The sequence below is a fragment of the Cavia porcellus genome, unplaced genomic scaffold (genome assembly GCF_034190915.1).
Source record: "Cavia porcellus strain 051 isolate PalLab524CR breed Dunkin Hartley unplaced genomic scaffold, mCavPor4.1 scaffold_17, whole genome shotgun sequence".
NCBI lineage: Eukaryota > Metazoa > Chordata > Mammalia > Rodentia > Caviidae > Cavia > Cavia porcellus.
In genome coordinates this window covers 66,106,955-66,123,445 of record NW_026947500.1, presented here as the reverse complement: position 1 = coordinate 66,123,445, position 16,491 = coordinate 66,106,955, and the positions used below count along the sequence as shown (strand labels likewise).

General features: G+C 38.9%; 1 protein-coding gene across 1 annotated transcript; it reads right to left on the bottom strand.

Moving 5' to 3' along the window:
• Positions 1-3,627: 3,627 nt before the first annotated feature.
• LOC100715183 (olfactory receptor 7A40-like) lies at positions 3,628-4,557 on the bottom strand. The gene has a single exon (XM_003461802.1). It carries the CDS (start codon positions 4,555-4,557, stop codon positions 3,628-3,630), a length of 930 nt encoding a protein of 309 aa, XP_003461850.1.
• Between the last annotated feature and the right edge of the window lie 11,934 nt (positions 4,558-16,491).

Here is a 16,491-nt window from a genome sequence, read left to right as displayed (position 1 = left end):
GTGAGCCCGCCCACTTCCAGCGACGATGCTGATTGGATAGTTCAGTAGCTCAGCCCCTTTTCCTCTGAGTGACAGCAGGGCGGGCAGTCACGTGATCGGCTAGAAATGGCGTCCGCTCAGCTTTCCGTTGGCCTGAACTGCTGAAGTTAACGCTGTTCTCCCCTTTCCCCCGCACCCCAGTGCAGCGAGTGCATGCGAGAGCTCATGTACATTTGTGCGAGTGCGTGAGAGAGTGGTCAGAGGACCAATACGGAGCCTCAGGCTTAGGAACCAAGTACTCTAGTGCAGAGCTCCAGCCTCAGCTCCTGGGGACACGGTCAGTTGTCCTTGTCTGTAGGGTTGAGTACCTCCCTAGTGTCAAACTAATTTCCGGAACTGTGTTAACTTCGCAAGACTGGAAAGACCTATTGAGAAGCTGTCCCTTCCTGGGCGAGATGCGGATGTAGCTGCGTAGTAAAGATCTAGCATAGAATGCTTGACGACCTGGATTTAATGCTGTCATTTCAGTAAAGCGCAAATCTTTCTGTTCTGAACTGCGCTTGCACCCAGATTTTTTGTCTGTGATTTGGACTAGTTAGTGTGTTTAATAAAAGTGAAACAATACAGTACTTGCAATTTTTGTCTGGCTTGTTTCACTTATCACAATATCCTCACGTACTGCAAATGTCATGGGCGAAGTGTTTTGTTTTTTTTTTTTTAATTTCTTTTTGTTAATGCTGGAGATTGAACACAGGACCTTGGTCATGCTAGGCAAGTGCTCTATCACCACTGAGCAACATCACCAGCCTGGAAATAAAATAAAGGTTTTTATTTCCATACAAGGTGTCTTAACCTAGTCCAGAAGTGCTTCAAATTTAGACTCCTGTTTCTATTTATACGTGTTCTCCACAAGGTCTGTTAAAATACAGAAAAATCTTGGTCTGAGAACACAAGTTGTTCTGCAAATATGCTTATAATCCAGAGCAGTTGTGTATCAAAGTCAATTTCTCCGTAAGAAACAGGGGAACTTCGTATGACTCTTCCAGAACCCCAAATATTCTTATGAAATGATTACAAAACTGTTATATAATCTCAAATAATACACATAATCCAAAATATAGAGAAAAATGAACAAATTATCCTGTACTTATCTTGGAAAATCTTCATGGCTGGTGTGAAGGTGACAAGAGAGAGGATTATTATATAAAGTAACACTATCGCTAATAAAAAAACACTGCAATTGGCTCAATGGAATCTTTTTCTTTTCATGCAACTTTAGCAAGAAACCAGTTCCGTGATACTTGCGTTTCCTTCTTTTGAGGACATAATGGAAATGTTTTAATGCATTGCTGTTAAACAGATTCATTTCTCACACTGCCACAGCCTTATTTGGCCGGTATTTTTCTACAAAATTTTGCAGTTTCGCACGTTACACATCTCCCTTATTTCATTTGAAGTGAAGGATTCCCCCACCTTTTTCTCCCTCTCCTCTGCTGGCGAGATTTTAATAACCTCTTGCTGTTGGAAGAGGATGCAATAACTCCTCATAAAGAGAGACACTGAACTATTGGCTCACTTCTGATCATGTGACATTTGACATCAGACATACTCACTGTAAGACGTTGCTTGTTTATCAAGTTAAAATTTATTAGAAATGATCGCTTGTCTTGTGGAGCACTCATAGAACATGATACTTGGTATCCAAGGTTTTACTGTGCTTGGTTTGTTAGATGTTAATTCTTTTAGCAACCACACCGTCGAAGGCCCCAACACTGTAGATACTTCCTTTCTGGCTAAGCTGAATAGTTTTCAAATTATTTATTTTGGCTTTTCCCCTTAATTTGTTCTATGGATATCACTAAAGGAATATAGCAGTATGCATGTGGCAACCTAAACTTTGGGATGACTGGAAATTTCCTTCACCAGATAATGTAGTTCAGCTGGTTTAAATGCAGCACCACTTACAGTCTAAGGAGACTGGCCAATTGTAGAAAAATGTCTTTGCCAAAATAGAGTATGCACGGCCCGCAGTGCAATTGCTGGTGGAGAGTTTCTTCTCTTGTTCCTGATTTGTGAGGGAAAGCTTTCATCTTCTCTCCATTTAGGCTATAGGTTTGTCAAAATGACTTTTGTTAGATTATGATAAAGTCCTTCTATACCTATTTTATTCAGGGATTTAATCATCAGTGAATGCATGGATTTTGTCAGTGTTTTATTTTATTTTTTTGCAGGGACTGAGATGATCGTGTGATTTTTGTCTTTGTTTCTCTTTATGTGATTTATCACATTTATTGGTTTGTAAATGTTGTGCCAACTTTGAATCCTTGGGATGAAGACTAAGTTGGTCATGAGGTATAATAATTTTGTGACTTACTGCAATTGTTTTGCTAGAATCTTGTTGAGGGTTTTTGTGTCTAATACTCATTAGATTGTCCTGTAGATTTCTTTTTTAGTTGGGTCCTTGCCTGGTTTTGGAATCAAGATATTGCTAGCTTCTAGGAATGAGCAAGGAAATACCCCTCCCCTTTCACTTTCACTACAGAATTTGAGAAATTTTGATGTTGGGTTTTTTACGGACTGTTCATTTTTTATATCATCTTTATTCAGTTTAGGTAATTCATGTGTGTCCAAGAGGTGTCCATTTTTTTTCAAATAGATTTTCCATTTGTTGGACTATGGATTTCAAAAGTTGTCACTAATAATCTTGCGATGTTGGTGATGCCTATTGTTATTTTATGTTTTTCACTTTTTAAAAATTTAAAAGTTGGCTGGGCATAATAGCACGCACCTGTAATCCCAGCACTCGGAAGGCTGAGGCAGGAGGATCGTTGTGAATTTGAGACCAGCCTAGGTTACAAAGTGAGCTCAAGGCCAGCCCTAACTGCATGACAAGACCCTGTGTTGAAAAAAAATTGAAAAATTTTAAACAGAAAACAGTAAGAAATAATAACTAGAAAGTTTTAAAACAGGCTAGTAGGAGCGTAACCATAATCAACACATTGCACGTTATACTTACAGCAATTGTTCAGAGAACAAGGTTCAGGCATGAAGCAGGATGGCTTCAAGCATGCAGCAATCTTCCTGCTCAGCCTCCCTAGTGTTGGGGTTACAGGCGTGTACTTCCACACCTGACCTTATTTTTTAATTTATGTTATATGTGTGACCTGGAGGTAACTACATATAAAAACTTGATAATTTTCTGCATGAAGCAAGATTTCATTGTGTGGCGTTTTTTAACTTGATGTACTGTTAAACACTTAGACACCTTGATATTTCAGAGCACTTGGGATTTTCAGACTAGAGATGTTCAACATGGGCTGAAAAGCTGAATCTCTCGTTTATGTATCAAGGCAGAAGCTTTCTGCAACATGAGACTGAAGGTAATCTCCAAAGTGTTTTTGGTCCAAGCTCATGAAAAACAATGGGAAGGTAGAAAACGAGACAGGGACACTACTGGTTATCAGAGAGCACGGGAAGCTTAGAAATGAGCTTGCTAAATTTCTATGAGGTGCTGATTTAAATAAATTGAGATTCCAAAGCAGAAATAAGCAGAATGATTGTACCTCATGACCTGATGCGAAAGTCACACAGTTAATGGACCCGATGCTTAGGGAATTGGGACTGCACACACTTCTTGAAGTGGCTCTTTTATGTCTTCCCTTGGAAGAGTTTTCTCAGCGCTCCCATTAGGTCCTTATTCCTCAGACTGTAGATGAAGGGGTTCAGCAGGGGGGTGACCACGCTGTACATCACGGAGGCTGTCGCACTGGAGCGTGAGTTGTGTGTGGCAGATGAGCTAAAATACACTCCTAGGCACGTGCAATAAAATAAGCAGACCACAGATAAATGAGAGGCACAGGTGGAAAATGCTTTCTTCTTCCCCTGAGTGGATGAGATGGCACGGATGGAGGAAACAATCTTACAGTAAGAGTAAAGGATGCCAGCCAGAGGGCCACAGAACAGCAGCCCTGCTGCAAAAAACATTACCATGTCATTAGAAAAAGTGTCCGAACAGGCAAGGAGCACAACCTGATTGATTTCACAGAAAAAATGCGGGATTTTCAGCTCTGTGCAGAAGGACAGCCGTAACACCATCAAGCTTTGTAAGGAGGAGTTCAGTGCACTTGTGATCCAGGACATCAAAACTAGCAGTCCACAGAGCTTGGGATTCATGATGACTGTGTAACGCAGCGGGTGACAGATGGCCACAAAGCGGTCATAGGCCATCACCGTGAGAAGAAAGTTGTCCAAAACTCCAAAGAGTATGAAGAAGTATATCTGAATGACACAGCCTGTATAGGTTATGGCCTTGTCGTGTGTATGAATGTTCACCAGCATCTTGGGCACCGTGGTGGAAGTGAAACAGATGTCAACAAAAGACAGGTTGGAGAGGAAGAAGTACATGGGTGTGTGCAGGTGGGAGTATGCAGTTGTGGCCAGGATGATGAGCAGGTTCCCAATCACGGTGACCAGGTACATGTACAGGAAAACCCCGACGAGGAAGGGTTGCAAGCTGGGGTTCTCTGAAATTCCCAGAAGGAGAAATTCTGAAATTTTGGTGTGATTCTCTGGTGCCATATGCCTATAAAAAGAAAGAGAAAAATAACCCAGCACATTATGCATTAGGAGTCTTATAGAAATGGGATCCTGTGTATTCCACAGTCAGCTCCCTGGGTTCTGCTTTGTCCGTGAATGTTCAGCTTCAGTGGCTCCCCCTGCTGGTGTTGAGCTGGAATTCCTGATCTACTCTAACATTCTCCAAGAGGGATCATATTGGAGAACTGGAATCTTTTTCATGCAATTGTGGAATATGATTTAGTGATGATCATGTTCTGGGAATTATTGTGAAGAAAAGAAGACCAAGGCGGAGGAGAAAGAGAAGGGGTGTTGTTTTACAGCGAGACCATCAGGAAGGCGACACTTGAAAAGAGACCTCCAGGAAGGCAGGGAGAGAGTCACAGGTCTTTCTGCAAAAGTGCAGATCTCATCAGCGACACAGCCAGGACAAAGGGCCCTGAGGGTGATGCTTGTTTCAGATGTCTGAGGTCAAGAAAAGTTCAGTATGACAGGGGAAACAAGTGAGGGGAGACTGCTGGAAGATAACACCACAGATTAATAAAGAACAAAACTCTGTGCATAGGGTCTCGGGCTGGGTGTTATTATGCTTGCCTTTTAGGAAGTCAGCTTGACTTGAATTGAAATGAACTCGTGTTTCTGTGTATATGTTTGCTTACGTTGTGGGCTGTGCATTATGAGTTATATTTTGGAATACACTGAGCCCAGCTCCACTGCCTCTGAAAATTTCCCTTATCCCAAAGGCAAATGTGTGTTCCCTTGTGCACATACGCACACACCCTGCTTTAAGACGTGCTGCATGGCATGACAGCCTGGGGCCGTGTTAATACCATGTTTTTCCTCCTTCCCAGTCATATAACTTAAAATGAATGGCCACCAGGCAAGCTGTCTCCAAAGAATTATCTTTTATTGAAAAAAAAATGTGACTGGTACCCAGGAATCCCAGTTTGTAACTCTCCCATAACCAGGTAACACTGAGGGTCCATTTTGGCATGGGTATCTTTCTTTTACCCTGTATTTATTTATTTAGAGACAGGGTCTCACTATGCAGTTCAGGCTGGCCTTGGGCTCACTTTGTAGCCTAGGCTGGTCTCAGACTCGCAATGATTCTCCTGCCTCAGCCTCCAGAGAGCTGGGATTACAGGTGTGAGCCACCACACCCAACGTATTTAAACAGTGCAAAATACTGGCAAATGTGCCCAATAAGCAAAGTGAGCTATTAAATGGTCCCAAGGGGAAAAATGGTCTAATGAGCTTCTCTGGCTCCTGAGAGATTGCAAGAAAAAAAAAGCTTTCTGTTTCAGGCTGTATTCTAACTGTTCATGCACTTTAGGACTAGTAAAAACAACACAGCTGAAAATGAAATATTTCAAAGACAAAACTGATGATATATTTTTGTGGCAAGATACTTACAGACTGAACATCTGTATAGGAAAAAACTGTAAAAGATTGATGAAGCAAAATTCAAAAAGTAACTATACAAACAACAACAAACCTGGGCTTTTTAAAATAATAGATTTTTTTCTGTGCCAATAAATAATGATTTGACAAATTTTCTTAAATTTTTAATTGATATGATTATTTGTATATACTGGGATATTATGAGAACTTTCAGCTCATGTATAAACCACATCTAATGATCAAATCAGGGTACTTAGAATATCTGTTATCTCAGCCCTTTGCATTTATTGTGTTCAGAATATTCAAAATCCTCCTAGCTATTTTGATATATATGACGTATGATGATTACTCATAGATTCTCCATTCTATGAGAGAATAATAAAACTCACTTACCATTTCTAAAGGCAACTTTGCACCCACAGTTGGCCTCCTTCCCTTCCCTCCCGCCACCTCCTGTCATCTCTGACAATCACTGTTTCACTCTTCACTGCCGTGAGGTCAACTGTTTTAGACTTCAGAGTGCAAATCGATTTAGTGTGTGTTGTGGTGTGAAATAAGCCAGACATAGAAACGAAAATAACAATTTGTTTTTCTGTGGTCCAAGAGAAAGTAAGGCAACTATTTTTCTCCTCTTTTCCTTCACTTTGAGTTACATCCTCTGCCCACCTGCCTCCTCCCCAACTTTTTTGGAAATGCATTCTCACTGAATGCCCAGCTGCCTCAGTTTGGGCTGGAACTTGAGATCCTTCTGTCTCATCCTCCTAGAATGCTAGGATCACAGATGTGTGCTACCACACTCAGATTCGATTTTTCATGTGGTATCTTCCCTAAGTTTTCTGCATTTTCAGTTCTGAGGTCTTCAGCCAAATCTAGTGGACGCAGCATAGCCCTGATTGTGGTCTTCATCGAACATGCAAATCCTCCCCATATTCTATCTATAAAACCATACACAGGCCCTTGAGATTCTAACTTTTACGCTGGATGGAGGGCCGATCCTGAAGGGAAGGACATCACCAAGTTTATCCCACTGTGCTGCGTCTTGACATTTAATACGATATCCGATCAAACGAAATCTCTTTGTTCAAGCTTTCCTTTCCCACAGCACCATGTGAGTATGTCTACATAATTTAGAATAAAATAAAGGATAAATTATGAAATGAAGAGCTTGGGAGGAAATAGCATCAAGTTAAACTGAGTGGTCTCAAAACAAGTCTATTGAGTAACACAGAATGGAACATCAACCATTAACCCAAAGAAGATATATAATGGAAGTAATTTATTACTTTTAAGTTGGGATTGATAATTAAATTGGCAAGATTTAGACATAATGTAATACAATAAAATACTTCCAAATTTGACTGGTAGTAGATGCCCAGTCACTGTTGTTGAATAAATTAGGAATTACCTCTCAGTGCATACAGGCAGTTAACATATAACAAGATTGAATTTCAATTTAGTTTGGTAAACCAGACAGTTAAATTAAAGCTGGCATAAATGGCTGTATATATATGGAAAAATGAAGTTGGTCCCTTGGCTCCCAGTATCTTACGGAATATAGGAATTGGAGATCTTAGTTTGAAAGTTAAAAACATGTTTGAGATGTCCCAGAAGAAAATGGGGAGCACATCCTAGAAATTCTTGGAAAAAAATCACCTTAAATAAGCAAAGAAATGCAAAAGTAAGAAGGTGAAAATTCTTTACTAAATGCAGAGAGCATGGCCCAAGTAACACTCCAGTGATCAATAGAGAACAAATGGGAAATTTCCATCGAAATGCTGATCACCATAGAAGATGAGTACATGATATCAGCACAGCAATAAAAACACCCTTCCATGCCATAAACAAGAGTGCCCTTCCCTCACCTCGTGTCTCACCACAGGTGATACGCTACGCCTCTTTTTTAGCTAATTAATTAAGAAGATCTTTGGACGTATGTTCTACTTATATTGAAATCACCTCTGCCTTTCGGTTCCTTTCTGGTTGAGCTTCCATTACCACTGCTTACCTGTCATCAGTGGCCCTTGCACTGCTGAGCTCAACACCCCCTTCCTCCTTAGGATGGTGAATAAGTATATCAATCATTTAACCAAAGACGCAAAACCCTGGGTGGGCTGTACGGTTGGAAGTGCTTGGTGTGGAGCCCAGATCCCTTCCTGAACTGTCAGCGATGGAGACTAGAGCTTTGCTGGCAGAGAACACAGCAGGAGACAATTCTCCTCTGAGTCACCAAAGCAGGGCAGGACTCCGCTCTGGACAGCCACATATGTGCCTTACAGACCAGGGTTTTCCAGCCTGAACCATAGCAGGGAAATATTTATACCTCCGTCTACCTTCTCATGAGGGCTACTTACCTCCCTCTTGCTAGCCCAGCGTTAAGGAAGCCTTCCCCCATGAGATATTGTTCTACACTGAGAACTTTTTCCTGCCAATTCTTTGTTCCCAAGACACCAGGATAAATGTCAGGTGAATAAGTCTTTATTATTTCCCCATGAACTCTGCTGTATTTCAGAGATAGAATCCCCTGACACCTAATTCCACCCCTGAACTAAAGTTTTGTTGAAGTTCGACACCAAGAATCCTGTCTTAATAAGGCCCCTTGGCTTTCCAAAGCTCACCCTTGTGTTGGGGACACAATTCCCTATCCAGTATTTCCAGAAAACTGACTGTTCTCCTCAACAAGGACATGAACTGAAACACCTTAATATAAGACTATAACAGAGAGAGAGTTTCCCACAATCTGCGCCATGTTGGAACTTAGGGCTCTGGGAAACCAAGCAACCCACTCACCTCCCTGATAGGCAGCTGTGAGCCTACCAGCAGGTTGTGAATCAAACATATCCCCCACCCCCGTTTAGCAAACGGGAGCCAGAGGTCTGAGCACCTCTTGGGAAGTTGACCACATGCAATGCAGCAAACATGGGGGATTCCTTCTACCATCTTTTTGAAGGCAAATATTGTCATCACTGTTTTGCTTCGTTCTTATTAATTGTATGCTCTATTCAATATTCTGTTTTGACAAGTTCTATAATGTCCTGTATTTGGTTTGATTTTGCTATACTTGATTGAATGGAGAACTACTGTGAAGATAACAAGATACACTATGGTACCTATTACTGTTAGCCCGGTAACCTGCTGTGAAGTTCTGTACCAATTTCACTGCATTGTCTCAAGTGGCTTTGCTCTGTCTTGTTCTGTTGTATTTTATTACCTTCAAAATAGTAAAAAATTTAAAAACAAAATAAAAACTATAGGTACTATAGTCCTTCATGGCTTCATGACTCTTTTGACAATAAAATTTAAAACATCATCTATAACTCAAGATTAAAGAACTGTCATTTAGTCGTAATCTTACAAATCTTTCAAAATTCAAAAGATGTATGCTTGTAATTCTTTCTGGCAAGACAAAGTCTACATTTTATTGTGTGTTAAGAGTACAAAATCTCCCCCTGAGAAATATCACATCTGAAATATACTGGGATGATCACTGAACAATGAACACCAGGGTGCTGGCTAGGTGGATTAAACAGAAATGAACACAACTGTACAATCTTCAGATTTCCAGTATAATACACCATGAGGACAGATGCAGGCATTTATTTTTAATCGCAGGTCTTCTGGCTGTTCCCCTGTGAAGGGCTGGAGAGGGGCCACGGCGGTCAGGCTCCCACCTAGAGCAGTAAGCCCAGCGGCTGTGGTCTCTGTTCTGCCCCGGGCCAACGGGTGGCTGCAGGTTGGACCTGGTGAGTCAGGAAGGTGGTGAGAGCTGGGATTTCCAGAGGACACTGATCTGTAGCTCTTTGCGTTTGAACTTTTCCTCCCCAATTGTGTCATCACCCTTCCTGGGAACCTGCTCATGATCCTGGCCACTATCTCAGCTTCTCACCTACACACATCCACGTACTTCTTCCTCTCAAACATGTCTTTTGTGGACATTTCTCTCCCCTCTACCACGGTCCCAAAGATGCTGGTGAACATCCAGACACAGAGTAAGGCCATAACTTATGAACCGCATCACCTGGATTGATTTGTTTGTGTTATTTGCAGTGCTGGATAGCGTCCTCTTGGCTGTGATGGCCTAGGACAGGTAGGTGGCTATGTTACCCCTTGTGGTACCCAGACACCAGGCAGCCTTGGTTATGCAGATTGCTGGTGCCGGTGCCGTGGAACACGAGTGCCTTAATTCCTGCTTACAAAGCTTAGTGGTGTTGCAGATCTTTTCTGTACACACTTGGAAATCTTCCACTTTTTCTGTGAGCTTAATCAGTTACTTCTTCTCACCTGCTCTGACTCAGGCCTCAGTGACACAAGGATATATATTACAGCCAAGATGCTGGCCGTAGACTTCCTTTCTGAAATAGTTACTCTTATTCTAAGGTTGTTTCTGCTGTATGCGCCATCTCATTGGCTCAGGGAAGGTAGGAAGCATTTTATACTTCTGCATTCACCTCTCAGGGGTCTCCTTATTTTATGGCACAACCTTATGTGTGAGCGTCAGTTCTGCTGTGACTCAAAGCTCACACTCTAGTTCAACAGCTTCAGTGATGTACACCGTGGTCACCCCCATGCTGAACCCCTTCTTCTACAGTCTGAGGAATGAAGACACCAAGAGTGCTCTGAAAAGACTCTCTCACAGGGAAACTCTGCAAGCCTTTTTCTCTCTTGGTGCTAAAAACTTTCTCCTGACCACAGAACTGGATATGTAAGAAAGAATGTTAAGTATTTGGTTCCTTTTTCATGAGTATATGTTTGTAATATATAATCATCACATTTATTTTTTTAATTTTTAAATTTTATTTTAAAGATATTAATACAAAAGAGGACAGAACAAAGCAGATCAGAACAGAACAATGTAAGCAACACAGTATTTCACCACAAGACAACTGGATATTAACCAATGCTACCATATTGTCTCTTTTTTGAAATAGTTGAGCATAACTTCATATACAATAGTATCAAACATAACAAAATAGTATAAAACCATTCAAGAGAATGAAAGTATTACAGGACATTCAAAATCAAATAATAGGAAGTGAACAATGGCTACTACATTATCTCATTTTCCATAAAAATTTGTTTATACTATCACACATTAAAATTCAATAAAACCAAACATGACAGAACCAATGGAAACAACAACAAAAGCATGGTAGGACTTCAAAGCAAGATGGTATTACATCAGCAATGGCTGCCAAAATGTCTTGTTTTCTTCAAAATAGCTGTTCATATCATCACACATAATAAGATCAAACAAAACAGAATAAAACCATTCCAACTAATGAATGGAAATATTATAAGGCTTCAAAACAATATAATGGGGAATCATGAATACCATAAAATCTTATGTACTCTTACCATTTCTTACACTAGGGAGACTATATGGCATTTATACATGTGAGTTTGATTCATTTCATTTATGAGTATGGTCTCAAGTTGCGTCCATTTATTTATATATATCTCAATGTGATCATTCTTTGTAGCTGAGTAGTATACCACTGTATAAAAATCTTATTGGATTTTATTATATGTGATAATATAAACAAAATCTTTTATGGACAAGGAGATAATATATGCATTTATTTCTGCTCTGATTTTTATAATTTCCTCCCTTCTTTTGGCTTTGGGCTTGCTTGCTCTTCTTTTTCTAGATGTTTGTGGTGCAGCATCAGGTTGTTTATTTGTATTCATTCCGTTTTCCTGATGTGGGAACTCAGTGCAATGTATTTTTCTCTGAGGATCACTTTCATTGCATCCCAGAGGTTCCAGTAAGAGTATTTGTATTTTCATTTGCTTGTAGAAATTGTTTAATTTCTTCTTTAATTTCCCCTGTGATCCACTGATTGCTCAAGAGTGTGTTATTCAATTTCCATTTGTTTGTGGGATTTTTGCAGTTTCTTTTATCATTAATTTCTAGTTTCATGGCATTATGATCTGATAACATGCATGGGATAATTTCAACTCTTTTCCATTTATTTAAATATGTTAAGTGAGCTAGTATATGGTCTGTTTCAGAGAATGTCCCATGTACTGCTGAGAAGAATGTATATTCTGACGTTGTTGGATGAAACACTCTGTATATGTCTATCAAGTCCATTTGTTCACAGGTGTGATTCAGTTCTGTTATTTCTTTGCTGATTTTCTGTCTGGTTGATCTGTCCCTTGGTGTCAATGGTGTGTTAAGGTCTCCTGTTATAATTATGTTATTGCTAATTTGATGTTTCATTTCTATTAATACTTGCTTTGTATAGCTGGGTGCTCTGGAATATGGTGCATATATATTTAAGATTGTTATCTCTTCCTCTTGAAGTTTTCCCCTAACCAGTATGTAATGGTTACCTTCTTTATCTCTTCTGACCATAAGTTCACATTGTCTGCAAACAGAATAGCTACCCCCAATTTTTGAGGGGTTCCTGTTGCATGAAGTATCGTTTTCTATCCTTTGACTTTCAGTCTGTGAGTATCCTTTTGGGTTTCTTGTAGACAGCTTATGGTTGAATGTTGTTTCTTGATCCACTCTATCAGTCTGTTTTTTTTAAATTGGTGGGTTTCTTGTAGACAGCTTATGATTGAATGTTGTTTCTTGATCCACTCTATCAGTCTGTTTTTTTTAATTGGTGAATTGAGAGCATTTACATTAGTGGTTATAACTGTTACATATTGGCTTATTGTTGACATGTTATCTTTCTGCTGTTGCATCTTTATCTTTCCATTCTGTTTAACTGTCTGCCTTGTTTAGTGCTTTTTTCCTATGTGTATCTAAACTGTCTTTCAGTATTCTTTGCTTGGTGTTCATGAAGTTCTTCAGCTGTTCTTTGTCATGGAAGTATCTTATTTGTCCATCAATTTTGAAGGACAGTTTTTCAGGGTACATCAGTCTAGGTTGGAAATCATTTGCCTTTAGGATCTGAAATACTTCACTCTATGTTCTTCTTGACCTCACTGTTTGTGCTGAGAAGTCTGCTGTGATTCTGATAGATTTTCCTTTATAGGTGATCTGTCTTTTCTCTCTAACAGCTTTTAACGTTCTATTCTTATGTTGGATTTCTGGGATGGTGATTATTATGTGTCTGGGTGTAGTTTTATTTTGGTTATGGCTATTTGGAGTTCTATATGATTCACTGATCCTGATGTCAGATTCCATTCTCATGTTTTGGAAATTTTCAGCTATTACTTCTCTAAATATCCTCTTGATATCCTTTCTTTTTCATTTATCCCTATCAATCTTGTTTTTTTCATTGCATCATCTTGCAGCTGTTGAATTGTTATTTCCTGATTCCTTGTTAGTTTTAAAAGATCTTTCCTTTCCTGTTCTAGCAGCAATTTTGTCTTTGAGGTCTGTAATTCTACCTTCACTTTCATTGAGGCAGTTTTGACAACTTTCAATGGAATTTTTTATTTCCTGTATATCTCTTTGAATCTGCTTTATGTTTATTGTATCTAGGAGTCTTTCAATGGAGTTTTGGGGGTCTTCTATGTAGAGTATGATGTCATCTGCAAATAATGATGATTTAACTTCCTGTTTTCCTATCTTTACCCCTTTTATTTCTCTCTCTTGTCTAATTGCTCTGGCTAGCATTTCCTATACTATATTGAATAAGAGTGGTGATAAGGGACATCCTTGTTTTGTGCCTGATTTTAAGGCCTTCATTTTTAGGCCATTTAAAATGATCCTGGCTGTTGGTTTTTCATTGATGGCCTTTATCATATTGAGGTAAAGACCATCTATTCCAATTTTCTGTAAGGTTCTTATGAATGAGTAATGGGTCTTATCAAAAGCTTTTTCTGCATCTATAGAAATGATCATGTGATTCTTACTTTTGGCTTTATTGATATGATGTATCACATTTATTGATTTACATATGTTGAACCATCCCTGCATGCCTGGATAAATCCCACTTGGTTGTGTTGTATAATCTTCTTGATGATTTGCTGCATCCTGTTTGCCAATATTTGATTGAGGATTTTTGTATCTGTGTTCATTAGGGAGATTGGCCTGTAGTTCTCTTTTTTAGTTGGGTCTTTCTCAGGTTTTGGTACTAGAGTAATATTTGCTTCCAGGAATGAGTTAGGAAAAATTGCTTCCCTTTCAATTTCATTAAAGAGTTTGAGGAGTGTTGGCATTAAGTCTTCTTCGAATTTCTTGTAGAATTCTGCAGTGAATCCATCTGGGCCTGGGCTCTTCTTTGTAGGTAAGGACTTAATTACCTTTTCAATTTCATTAATAGAATTAGGTTATTCCGCAGTTTTACATCTTTTTGACCCAGCTTTGGTACTTCATATGTTTCTAAGAATCTCCATTTTTCTGTGTTATTGAACCTATGAGAGGAGAGGTTTTTGAAATAGGTGTTGATGATCTTCTGTATTTCCACAGAGTCTGTAGTGATTTCACCTTTTTCATTCCTTATTCCATGAATTTGAACTTTTTCTTTCCTTTTTAAAACAAGGTTGTCTAGGGGCTTATCAGTTTTATTTATTCTTTCAAAGAACCAACTCTTTGATTCATTGATTCTTTGGATTGTTTTCTTAGTCTCTATTGAATTCATTTCTGCTCTGATTTTTATAATTTCCTCCCTTCCTTTGGCTTTGGCATTGTATTTATCTTGTGATTTGGCCTTGTTTTAATCAGCTGGTGCATGATTGCTTTCTCCTTTTATTTGCTGGAACTTCTAATCCTTATATTTCACCTTTCTATAAGGTTTCAGTAGCCCTTCTTATTAACTTTTCTCCTATCACTGACCTGTATATGATTTCATACGTTCTCAAGGCAATATCACTGGGTATAAATATGAAAATCTTTCACTTGTTACAAAACTAATTATGTGTTGCCTTCTGCCCATGGACAAAGCACACTTGACAACTGAAACAACCAATTTCATACTGGGGGAAATTCTGAGACCACAGTTCTGCATTGACAGGTAGGTTACAGCATGTGACTGTGTTTTGAAAGTGATCCTTGTTTTTCTACACTAAAACTCTGTTTTGGTGTTCAGAGTATTTATCATAATCATTTGAAACATTTTATTAACAGATATGTGTCAAGAGAAGTTTATGTATAATGACAAATTTGAACTGATGCTTTAAATCACTTGGTCTCAGAACCAGAGAAGTCTTTACATTTGATGAACTGAATGTCTACTGTGATATAATCATTAACATGAAATATTTCTCACCATGTATAAGGGAAATGCACTGAAAACTGAGTAGAATGTCTCATTCTTTACTGTAGAATTATCTTTTTGTTTCAGTTTGAAAACCTCCAGTACCACCCAGAAATATGAATTCTTCCAATGTTGGTCATGAACTATTGCTCCTGTTTTGAAGTTTGTCATAACCAGTACAGGTTTATGTACTGGTTGTGAAAAATACACCAATATTGTCCAGTGTGTTTACACTTTGTGCTTAGGAATACCCTTGATCTCGATAATACCATGACTCACAAGAACTTGAATTGCTTCCTAGTATCACGGTTTTGGATCACAAATATTCCTGCAAATGAACCATGTTCCCTTCCCTGAAAATTAACTTCAGTTAATCATTTTCAAATACAGTTATATAAAATAAACATGATTAAATGAACAGCCAATCATGTGTTTGCTTTAATATCAATGTGAATGCCAAAATATAAAGTAGTGGATTATTACAGTTGTCCTCAGTTTTGTTGTCTTTGGTTATTTGAGTGTTAGCTGTTGCTGTGTGACAATCACTGTTAAAAGGGTATATATTAATCTAATGCTATTTGAGTGTTAGCTGTTGCTGTGCGACAATCACTGTTAAAAGGGTATATATTAATCTAATGCCTTTATTATCAACAGGACTACATGGGCAGAGTTATTCTGAGTAGCTCTGACCCAATTAGGCAACCATAGTCAGCTTTGAATAATACAGCCAGACTCTGCCCTTATTGGCTGGGCTTTCTAATTTGTTCGCGTGGTTGATTGCTGAATAATTACCTGGGAAAACTGGCTTCTCTCCCACATGTCCTTCCCCAGAGCATCGGAAATGGACAGTACATCCTAATTCCAAGCCATGTTAAAAGATCTCATCCACTTCAAGTAATGGGAACAAGTAATCTTCCACCTTGGTAACACATCCCCAGCAGCTGAAATACCTTACAGAAAGATGGATGATAATGAAAATCAAGTTGTACTTGTATATTTGCAAAATTAGATACAGGATCTGCATGGAGACACATCTCATCCTTAAGAGCAGGAAAGTAACAATAGACAGTACTCAGCGAGCACTGCACTAATAAAAACAGGTAGAAGACCACACTGTCAATTCCTGCTGTATACATCTATCCCTGTGATCGAGGAGGATTAATTTTTTTAAAAATCATATTTTATTTAGATTTAAATTCACCATGCAGTCCTTTATCAAAAATAATGGCAATGTTTTTTGTGTTATTTCTAGATAAACCAAGAGCATTCATTTTGTAGGTTTTCCAGGTTTAACTTATAAATCAAGTTGAGGCAGTTGATGGAGTCATGAGAAAAAGAAAAACAGAAGAAAACCTGGTTTCTTGTAGAGCTACACTCTGGT